Source organism: Chiloscyllium punctatum, chromosome 18 (genome assembly GCF_047496795.1).
Source record: "Chiloscyllium punctatum isolate Juve2018m chromosome 18, sChiPun1.3, whole genome shotgun sequence".
Lineage (NCBI taxonomy): Eukaryota > Metazoa > Chordata > Chondrichthyes > Orectolobiformes > Hemiscylliidae > Chiloscyllium > Chiloscyllium punctatum.
Window position 1 is genome coordinate 96,473,664 of NC_092756.1, and position 11,305 is coordinate 96,484,968.

Below are 11,305 nucleotides of genomic sequence, written 5' to 3' on the forward strand. Positions count from 1 at the left end.
GTTCTTACACTCCATGGCCTGCAGTGGAATGGAGAAGGTAGTGTACTGCCAACTTCTCCAGGGCAGTAAGGACCAGCATAGCCAGCAAGGTCCACATCCCATGAACACATTTTTAAAAACCTTAACTATGTCGATCCAAGCTGAGAAACTGAATTCTGATCTGGATTGTAAATATTGCCAATCATAAGCTGGCACAATTACACCATTTAAAAAGCATCTGGATAGATAAACAAATCGGAAAGATTTAGAGGGATGTGGGCCAATTGCTGGCAGATGGGGCTAGGTCAGATTGGGTTGTCTGGTTGGGGCAGACAAGTTGGACAGAAGGATCTGTTTCTGTGCTGTATGACTCTATCTGGTATTTGAATCTTGTGCCCCCTCCCCCATCGGGGGTGGCAGAGTTTGTGTTTTTTAAAGTTATCTGCTGAATGTGTGATTTAACCAGGCTCGGGGACTGAGGGTTGCTAATTGTTTATCAAAAGACCAGCCCAAGCAATATCTAGCAATCCTTGACAAGCTGATTAACATTTATCCCAAGTCAGCCGTTTCACTTTGGCTGTTACTTTCTCATGTTTTGTATTTTTCCAGCCTTCTGTTGGTAAACAGAGAACAGAACAAGAATTTGTTCACTCTGCAGCCTCATACGATTGAACACAGTCAACAGCAAGGTAAGCACGTGGCAAACAAAATTCCCTCGCTGTTAACATTGGCAGTGTGCTAATGGTTGTACAATGAGGCATTAATTTGTCTTACTCTCATTGTAATGAAGGTGATCCTACCTAGTTAACGAGTTTTGAGAAGATTTGTAGCTCAGGATGTAGGTTTGCTTGCTGAGCTGGAAGGTTTGTTTTCAGACGTTTCATCACCATATTAGGTAACATCTTCAGTGAGCCTCTGGATGAAGCTCTGGTGGTGTAGCCCACTTTGTGTGTGTGTGTTATAAACAACTGAACTGCTGCCTTGGTGTGAATGCATGGTGGATAGCACTGTTGTTGCCAAGTCCCAGGTATAAGCAGGACTTGAACATCAAAAACCAAAACTGTCACTTCAGTGCAGTACCAACGGAGCTTTGTACTGTCTCAGTTGCTGTCCTTTGGAGGAGATCTTAAACCAAGGCCCAGGGCTCATGTTCAGGAGGATGTCAGAGATCCCATTCCGAAGAAGAGTGTTTTCTCCCTGGTGCCCTGACCAACATCTGTCTGTCAACATCAGAGAAAACCAATTATCTGCTCATTATCACTTTACTGATCACATGCCACCAGTTATATCTTTATTATGAATATGGATATGAATCTGTGATGCTGACTGCACTGGAACTGAAGATCCCTTTCAGTGCCAGAAAATCCCGGAGTCTTCAGTCTTGAGTCTTATCACACTTTGCAGTTGTTGCTGGTGGTTTGCCTTTTGGGGTGCTCGCTATACCACTCCTCCTCCCACCCAATCCCCCTCTCACTAAGCTGTTTGAACAGCGAGCACAATGTGCAAGGGCTTCTGTCTCACCACATGCCAGGAAAGGTGCTAATTGTGATTCTTATTCTACTGAAACTGTCACAGGAGCAGCAGTCCCTCCCGAGAGGCGCAGGTCCATTTTGCGACTATTTTACACCCTGGCTGTCTCCTCGTACTTTCCAGCAGATTCAAGTGAAGATTCATCTGGTAGGTGAAAGTAATTAAAATTCATTCACGAATGGACTCTTTCTATCCCACTGCACCCTCACTCCCAAAAAGTATGGTATCCTGTAGGGGTCTGATAGCTCAATTGGCTGGAGTGTGGTTTCATCCCCAATCAAACTATGGTAAATTATAATAAATGAAACAAAGAGCAGTGATTGCTGACGATCTGCAACAAAAACAGAAATTGCTGGAGAAACTCAGCAGCAGAATCTTTGGGAAGAAAGCAGAGTTAATGTTTTGAGTCTGGTGACTCTTCATCAGAACTGCTTGAACTGATGAACAGTCATTGGACTTGAAACATTAACTCAGCAGGTCTGACAGCATCTAGTAGAAAGTAGAGTTTCTCCAGCAGTTTCTGTTGCGGTAAGTTATGATGGTCACTTTTCTCGCCTTACCCCCTTGATGAAGAATGGTATTCCTCGATCTATATTGTTAAGCATGGGCAATAAATGCTGGCCTTTCCAGTTAGGACCACCTTCCTTGAATGAATAATAAAACAGTACATTGGAAGGATTCTGGGTAATCCAAGATAGAGGACGGGAAAAATTTATGGCTGTAAGAGCTGCTCCTTTTTTTTTTGAGATATTTTAGGAGTTGGAGGTGATTTCCTCAAATTCCAGGAGCAGCAATTACTGTTTCATATGCTGTTACATTGTTTTGGAACTTTGGAAAAAAAAAAGTCAAAACAACAGCAATTTAAAATGGTGAGGACAGTGCAGGAGAGAGAGAGAACCTGCACAGTTACCGCCTTTGCTGTTTGAATTTGTGTATCTCTGGACATCGGAATGCATCTGGGAAAATTAACAAACAGTGAAATTCACAACTAATCTTGGAGGAACTGTTGGACGAAGTTCACAGCACAGAATCAGATAAGCTAATTGTTTTAAGTCTGTCCAAGAGAGAGGCTGCAGTAGTGAGTATAGTGGATTCTTGGTTGATTATATGTTTTTGGAGATAAGTCTCTTGATTAAACTTAAATTAATAGCTATGGCTTATATTTTAACCTGAGGCAGTGTTTGTAGAGGAATAAGATGGTGTTATTTTCTGGGTCTGTAGATGAAGGAGCAAAAATGGCGTTTGCAGTGATATGTACTTCTTGTCAGATGTGGGAGTTTAAAGAGAGTTTAAGGGTTACTGCGAAATATATCTGCCATAAATGCTGTTGGATGCGAATCTTATCAGATCGAGTGGATCGGTTGGAGAGACAGATAGAAGCGATGAGGAATTTGCAACAGTATGTGATGGATGGCAGCTATAGGATGGGGGGGAATGTCTCCAATACAGTCACATAGATGGGTTAACTCCAGGAAGGCTGAGACAGGTCGGCACCTAGGGCAGGAGTCTTTTGTGGATATACCCATTTCAAACAAGTATGCTGTTTTGGAAAATGTAGGGGGTGATGGATTCTCAGGGAAACGTAGCACGAACAGCCAAGTGTCTGGTATTGAGACTGGCTCTAATGCAATGAGGGGTACGTCTGCTTCCAAGAGATCAATTGTGTTAGGGGATTCTGTAGTCAGAGGTACAGACAGACGTTTCTGTGGCCAGCAGAGAAAAAGCAGAATGATGTGTTGTTTCCCTGGTGCCAGGATCAAGGATGTCTCAGAGAGGGTGCAGAATGTTCTCACGGGGGAAGAGGGGCCAGCAGGAGGTCATTGTCCAGATTGGAACCAACGACATTGGAAGGGAAAAGGTTGAGACTCTGACAGGAGATTACAGAGAGTTAGGCAGGAATTTAAAAAGGAGGTCCTCAAGGGTAGTAATATCTGGATTACTCCCGGTGCTACGAGCTAGTGAGGGCAGTAATAGGAGGATAGAGCAGATGAATGCATGGCTGAGGAGCTGGTGTATGGGAGAAGGATTCACATTTTTGGATCATTGGAATCTCTTTTGGGGTAGAAGTGACCTGTACAGGAAGGACGGATTGCACCTAAATTGGAAGGGGACTAATGTACTGGAAGGGAAATTTGCTCGAACTGCTTGGGAAGATTTAAACTAGTAAGGTGGGGGAGGTGGACCTAGGGAGATAGTGAGGAAAGAGATCAATCTGAGACAGGTACAGCTGAGAACAGAAGTGAGTCAAACAGTCGGGGCAGGCGGGGGCAAGGTAGGACTAATAAATTAAACTGCATTAATTTCAATGCAAGGGGCCTAACAGGGAAGGCAGATGAACTCAGGGCATGGTTAGGAAAATGGGACTGGGATATCATAGCAATTACGGAAACATGGCTCAGGGATGGGCAGGATACAAATGCTACAGGAAGGATAGAAAGGGAGGAGGGGAAGTGGCATTTTTGATGAGGGATAGCATTCCAGCTGTGCTGAGGGAGGATATTCCCGGAAATACATCCAGGGAAGTTATTTGGGTGGAACTGAGAAATAACAAAGGGATGATCACCTTATTAGGATTGTATTATAGATTCCCCCCCCCCCCCCCCCAAATAGTCAGAGGGAAATTGAGAAACAAACTTGTAATCTCAGCTATCTGTTAGAATAATAGGGTTGTTATGGTAGGGGATTTTAACTTTCCAAGCATCGACTGGGACTGTCATAGTGCTGAAGGTTTAGATGGAGAGGAATTTCTTAAGTGTGTACAAGACCATTTTCTGATTCAGTATGTGGATGTACCTACAAGAGAAGGTGCAAAACTTGACCAACTCTTGGGAAATAAGTCAGGGCAGATGACTGAGGTATCAGTGGGGGAGCACTTTGGGGCCAGTGACCATAATTCTATTAGATTTAAAATAGTGATGGAAAAGGATAGATCAGATCCAAAAGTTGAAGTTCTAAATTGGAGAAAGGCCAATTTTGATGGTATTAGGCAAGAACTTTCGAAAGCTGATTGGAGGCAGATGTTCGCAGGTAAAGGGACGGCTGGAAAATGGGAAGCCTTCAAAAATGAGATAAAAGAATCCAGAGAAAGTATATTCCTGTCAGGGTGAAAGGGAAGGCTGGTAGGTATAGGGAATGCTGGATGACTAAAGAAATTGAGGGTTTGGTTAGAAAAAGAAGGAAGTGTATGTCAGGTATAGACAGGATAGATCGAGTGAATCCTTAGAAGAGTATAAAGGCAGTAGGTGTATACTTAAGAGGGAAATCAGGAGGGCAAAATGGGGACATGAGATAGCTTTGGCAAATAGAATTAAGGAGAATCCAAAGGGTTTTAACAAATATATTAAGGACAAAAGGGTAACTAGGGAGCGAATAGGGCCCCTCAAAGATCAGCAAGGTGGCCTTTGTACGGAGCCACAGAAAATGGGGGAGATACTAAATGAATATTTTGCATCAGTATTTACTGTGGAAAAGGATATGGAAGATATAGACTGTAGGGAAATAGACGGTGACATCTTGCAAAATGTCCAGATTACAGAGGAGGAAGTGCTGGATGTCTTGAAACAACTAAAGGTGGATAAATCCCCAGGACCTGATTAGGTGTACCCGCAAACCCTGTGGGAAGCTAGGGAAGTGATTGCTGGGCCTCTTGCTGAGATATTTGTATCATCAATAGTCACAGGTGAGGTGCCAGAAGACTGGAGGTTGGCAAACGTGCCACTGTTTAAGAAGGGCAGTAAAGACAGGCCAGGAAACTATAGACTGGTGAGCCTGACCTCGGTGGTGGGCAAGTTGTTGGAGGGAATCCTGAGGGACAGGATGTACATGTATTTGGAAAGGCAAGGACTGATTCGGGATAGTCAACATGGCTTTGTGCGTGGGAAATCATGTCTCACAAACTTGATTGAGTTTTTTTGAAGAAGTAACAAAGAGAATTGATTAGGGCAGAGTAGTAGATGTGATCTGCATAGACTTCAGTAAGGCATTCGACAAGGTTCCCCATGGGATACTAATTAGCAAGGTTAGATCTCATGGAATACAGGGAGAACTAGCCATTTGGATACAGAACTGGCTCAAAGGTAGAAGACAGAGGGTGGTGGTGGAGGGTTGTTTTTCAGACTGGAGGCCTGTGACCAGTAGAGTGCCACAAGGATCGGTGCTGGGCCCTCTACTTTTTGTCATTTACAGAAATGATTTGGATGCGAGCATAAGAGGTACAGTTAATATGTTTGCAGATGACACCAAAATTTGGAGGTGTAGTGGAAGCGAAGAGGGTTACCTCAGATTACAACAGGATCTGGACCAAATGGGCCGATGGGCTGAGAAGTGGCAGATGGAGTTTAATTCCAATAAAAGCGAGGTGCTGCATTTTGGGAAAGCAAATCTTAGTAGGAATTATACACTTAATGGTAAGGTCCTGTGGAGTGTTGCTGAACAAAGAGACCTTGGAATGCAGGTTCATAGCTCCTTGAAAGTGGAGTCGCAGGTAGATAGGATAGTGAAGAAGGTGTTTTGTATGCTTTCCTTTATTGATCAGAATATTGAGTACAGGAGTTGGGAGGTCATGTTGCGGCTGTACAGGACACTGGTTAGGCCACTGTTGGAATATCGCGTGCAATTCTGGTCTCCTTCCTATTGGAACGATGTTTTGAAACTTGAAAGGGTTCAGAAAAGACTTACAAGGATGTTGTCAGGGTTGGAGGATCTGAGCTACAGGGAGAGGCTGAACAGGCTGGGGCTGTTTTTCCTGGAGTGTTGGAGGCTGAGGAGTGACCTTATAGTGGTTTACAAAATTATGAGGGGCATGGATAGGGTAAATAGGCACAGTCTTTTCCCTGGGGTAGGGGAGTCCAGAACTTGAGGGCATAGGTTTAGGGTGAGAGGAAAAAGATATAAAAGAGACCTAAGGGGCAATTTTTTTCACGCAGAGGGTGGTACATGTATGGAATGAGCTGCTAGAGGAAGTGGTGGAAGCTGGTACATTTGCAACATCTAAGAGGCATTTGGATGGGTATATGAATAGGAAGGGTTTGGAGGGATATGGGCCGGGTGCTGGCAGGTGGGACTAGATTGGATTGGGATATCTGGTCAGCATGGATCGGTTGGACCGAAGGGTCTGTTTCCATGCTGTACATCTCTATGACACTCGTACAGTAATTTCCCTTCCTCCCCATCATTGCTCCCTGTTTTCAATCAGAAATTGGGCTCTAGCACAGATATGGAATCAGACTGGGGCTTTCAGGTCGCCTTTCATTAAAACATTAATTTCTTCTTAAATCCTCAAGGGAGTCATTTTCTTCCTTATAAATGCTTGATGAATATGCATTGTGTTTATATTTTTTGCTTTCTTGCCAGCCACTGGTCATTTTGGCCAAATGGATTTTCTTATTCTAGCCCAGTAATTTCTATTTCTATATCCTACGTGACGGTGGCGCTGTGGTTCGCAATGCCAGGGACTCTCCGCGCCAGTGACTCCAGTTTGATTTCAGCCTCTGGTGCCTATCTGTGTGAAGTTTGTACGTTTTCCCAGTGTCTGGGTGGATTTCTGCTGGGTGGTCCGGTTTCCTCCCACAGTCCAAAGATGTGCAGGTTAGGGTGGATTAGCCATTAGAAATGCAGAGTTACAGGGATAGGGTAGGGGCTTGGGTTTGGGTGGGATACCCTTTGGAGGGTTAGTGCAGAGTGTATAGGCCAAATAGCCTCTTTCCATACTGTAGTTGTTCTATGATTCTGTACGATGAATGTTCTACTGTCCTTGACTGTTTTTTCCTTTTGAAAATGATGTCTGATACCGCACTTCCTGCCCTCAGTGAAATTCAGATATTTTGCTGTGTTGAATACACCTGTCCAAGTCGAAGCTGTGGTATTATCGGTGCTACATGGGGTCTACTTTTAAGAAACTGGCCATTCGGCCTCAGTGATTCACGCTAGTATTTATGGTCAATGTGAGGTTCCCCCAACTCTATCAACACTTCCTTCTGTTTATCCAGCTCCTTCTCTTAAATGTGGCTTTACCAGAGGCAGGGACAGAAATGGCAGGTTCCTTAGTCACAGTTGGTAGCAGAAGTCTGTGAAGACACAAACAGTTAACCTTTTGACTCTAATAATACACTTTTCTGGAATTTGCCTCAGCTGTTCTCTGTGGTAGTGAGTCCTGTGCTAAATAAGTTTTCTGAATTCCTAATTGGATATATAGGTAAGTTTGTTTGCCTAATGTTAGGTCATAAATACAAGGTACTGAAGCATTGGACAAATGCCTAAGCAGTTTTCTCAGAGTCTATCCCCTCAAATCCTTTCATTATCTTCAATTTATCTTTAAGTCCTCTCGAGAATATCCATCCCTTTGCCTTCTGTTTTTCAGAGGAACGCAGCATAGGCTGTTCACTCTTTCTTAATGGATATATCCTTTCAGTTAATGTTTTCTTCCTATGAATTATATTGACACCTTTGTCAATCCCTCAGTATATTTATGAGAATATGGAGACCAGAACTGTTAATAGTACATCATGTGGTCTAACCAAGACTTGTCATCATCTTAATTCTGTCCTTCTGAAAATGAATCTCATTGGCCATTTTTAAATGGTCTTAGTTAACCTTTCTTGATTTGTGTAGTTGAGTCTGGGATCCTGTTGTTTCTTCACCATACTCGGATTCTTATTGTCTAATCTTATAGGGGCAGCACGGTGACTCAGTGGTTAGCACTGCTGCCTCACAGCACCAGGTCCCAGGTTCGATTCCAGCCTGGGGTGACTGTCTGTGTGGAGTTTACACATTTTCCCTGTGTCGGTGTGGATTCCCTCCGGGTGCTCCAGTTTCCGCCCACAGTCCAAAGATTTTTTTTTCATCCAAAGGTGTGCAGGTTAGGGTGGATTGGCCATGATAAATTGCCCATAGTGTTAGGTGCTTTAGTGAAGAGGGAAATGGGTCTGGGTGGTTTACTCTTCGGAGGGTCGGTGTGGACTTGTTAGGCTGAAGGGCCTGTTTCCACACTGTAGGGAATCTAATCTAATCTAATCTAATTCTCATCTCAGCGCCTCTCCATGAGGAATTCCACACTGGCTTCACCCATTCTCCAGCGGAGTGCTACATTGCTGCTGATGACCACAAGTGCTATGCCATCCAGACTCAGCAGCACCAGCTTTTCTTAATCTTCACATCAGATACTCCGACCTTCGCGCTGCGAAACATCGCAACCAAAACCATCAACCTACTGACAAAGGAGCTTCCTTTCTGAGTTGCATGAGCCTGCATTCCTGACTTGCAGCATTCAGAGGAAAGTAGCTGACACCTCGTCCTTTAGGGCGACAATTGAACAGTCCACCTGCCCTGAATAATGCTATCTCTCCCTCAGTGATGAGAAGTGAGAGCAGCCCAACTAGTCAATCCTCCCGGTTCCTTTGAATTTGAAAGGAGAGAAACTAGCAGCTTTCCTTGTTGATGTTTGTGAAGAAACACCAGGGCTGAAAAATGTGTTGCTGGAAAAGCGCAGCAGGTCAGGCAGCATCCAAGGAGCAGGAGAATCGACGTTTCGGGCATGAGCCCTTCTTCAGGAATGAGGGAGGTGTTCCAAGCAGGCTAAGATAAAAGGTAGGGAGGAGGGACTTGGGGGAGGGGCATTGGGAATGCAATAGGTGGAAGGAGGTTAAGGTGAGAGTGATAGGCCGGAGAGGGGTTGGGGGCGGAGAGGTCGGGAGGAAGATTGCAGGTTAAGAAGGCGGTGCTGACTCCGAGGGTTGGGACTGAGAAAAGGTGGGGGGAGGGGAAATGAGGAAGCTGGAGGAATCTACATTCATCCCGTGTGGTTGGAGGGTTCCTAGGCGGAAGATGAGGCGCTCTTCCTCCAGGCGTCGTGTTGCTATGGTCTGGCAATGGAGGGGGCCAAGGACCTGCATGTCCTTGGCGGAGTGGGAGGGGGAGTTGAAGTGTTCAGCCACAGGGCGGTTGGGTTGGTCGGTCCGGTGTCCCAGAGGTGTTCTCTGAAACATTCACCAAGTAGGTGGCCTGTCTGTCCAATGTAGATCCAATCCACATCGGGTGCAGCGGATGCAGTAAATGATGTGTGTGGAGGTGCAGGTGAATTTGTGACGGATATAGAAGGATCCCTTGGGGCCTTGAAGAAAGGCTCAGGAACGTCCGCTGTGGGCTCACTTGCATGGCAGTGACCACACTCCCATCTATGGTGTGTAGTGACAGGGTTAGGAAGGCCACATGGGGAAACTGCTTTCATCCTGTTGGATAACTTATGAAGTGGTCCTTTTCAGAAAAGCAAAGACAAGGGGGCAGAGAGGTTTGAGTGGGCCACTCTGGCAAATAGCTCTCTCTCACTTGATGTGGGTGTGAGAAGGGAAGAGGTTGATGAACCATCCTACAAGGAAAAAGAACTTTGGAGAAAGTGCGAAAGAGTTTACCAGGAGGCAGCCTGGACTAGCGGGTATAAGGAGAGGCTAGAAAAACTCGGGTTGTTTTCTCTGGAGTAGCAAAGGCTGAGGGGAGACTTAATAGAAGGCTATAAAATCAGGAGGTGCAATGATAGGGTTGATAGGCAGAATCTTCTTCCCAGAGTTGAAAAGTCTAATACCAGGGGGCATGCATTTAAGGTAAAAGGGGGAAAGTTCAAAGAGGTGAGGGACCTTTTTTTTTTGTAGTGTTAAGCGTCTAAAACATATTGGCAGGAGTGTGGTGGAGGCAGATACAATAGGGATGTTTATGGGACTTTACATAAGCACATTAATATACAGGGAATGGAGGGGTTATGAAACAAGGGCAGGCAGAAGGGATTAATTTAATTTGGCATCTTGTTTGGCACAACATTGTGGGCCGGAGGGTCCGTTGTTGTGCTGTACTGTTGTGTGTTCTGGCACAGTGGGTGCTCTTCAACTCTTAAAGACAAGAAAGGAAAGCGAAAGTGATTTGTTAAAGTTGATCCTGGGTCTTATCCAATGAAAGCTTATGGAATTCCCAATGCTAGAGCAACCAGCTGGTTGGCAGAACAGCTGAAAGCACTGTCATGTTGGGCCTCTTCTGACTGTTGTTCCCCCCTGCCCGGCCCCTTTCAAATCGTAGTCATGTCTGAGTCAGGTTGTTACTAGGCTGGTAGCTCCCTGTGCTGGACAGATATGTAGTCTGAGTTTATAGATCAATGCACTACATTGGTCTGCGTAGCTCCCGTGCTGGAGAGATACCACCAGTGGCCACATTTTCTCAAGGCTATCAGTTCTGGATCATGCAAGATGGCAGAGGAGTAGATTAATGGCAGTGGAATCTTGGACAAGGACAGAGATCCACATCAGTGTCACCGCCTTACACTCACACGGCCTATCCCCACATATGGGTGGAACGGTGACTCAGTGGTTAACACTGCTGCCTCAAGCACCAGGGACCCGGGTTCGATTCCAGCCTTGGGTGACTGTCTGTGTAGAGTTTGCACATTCTCCCCCATGAATGCGTGGGTTTCCTCTGGGTGCTCCAGGTTCCTCTCATGATACAAAGATGTGCAGGTTAGGTGAATTGGTCATACTAAATTGCCCATAGGGTTCAGGGATGTTTAGGTTCTGTGCATTAGGGGTAAATGTAGAGTAATAGGGTAGGGGAATGGGTCAGGGTGGGTTACTATTCGGAGGGTCGGTGTGGACTTGTTGGGCCAAAGGGCCTGTTTTTGCACTGCAGGGATCCTAATAAAAAAGGACAGATGGAGAATTTTGTAAAAATAAGTAATGACGAATCAGGGTGGTTAACACCCATGTAAGTTAATGACTTCATCTGTGTGTTATCTTTTGAGTGTACTTATAATAAACTTTAA

At 45.0% G+C, this 11,305-nt stretch overlaps 1 protein-coding gene across 3 annotated transcripts in view; it reads left to right on the plus strand.

Annotated features, from left to right (window-relative positions):
- The window catches only part of fuz (fuzzy planar cell polarity protein), a 35,076-nt gene extending 23,771 nt beyond the window's left edge, over positions 1–11,305 (plus strand). For all 3 annotated transcript variants that reach the window (XM_072588853.1, XM_072588854.1, XM_072588855.1), the window contains 3 exons: positions 589–668; positions 1,555–1,656; positions 8,538–11,305. In XM_072588853.1, coding sequence (XP_072444954.1) covers positions 589–668; positions 1,555–1,656; positions 8,538–8,740 — 385 coding nt within the window. In that variant the 3' untranslated portion in view covers positions 8,741–11,305. The remainder of the gene's footprint in view (positions 1–588; positions 669–1,554; positions 1,657–8,537) is intronic.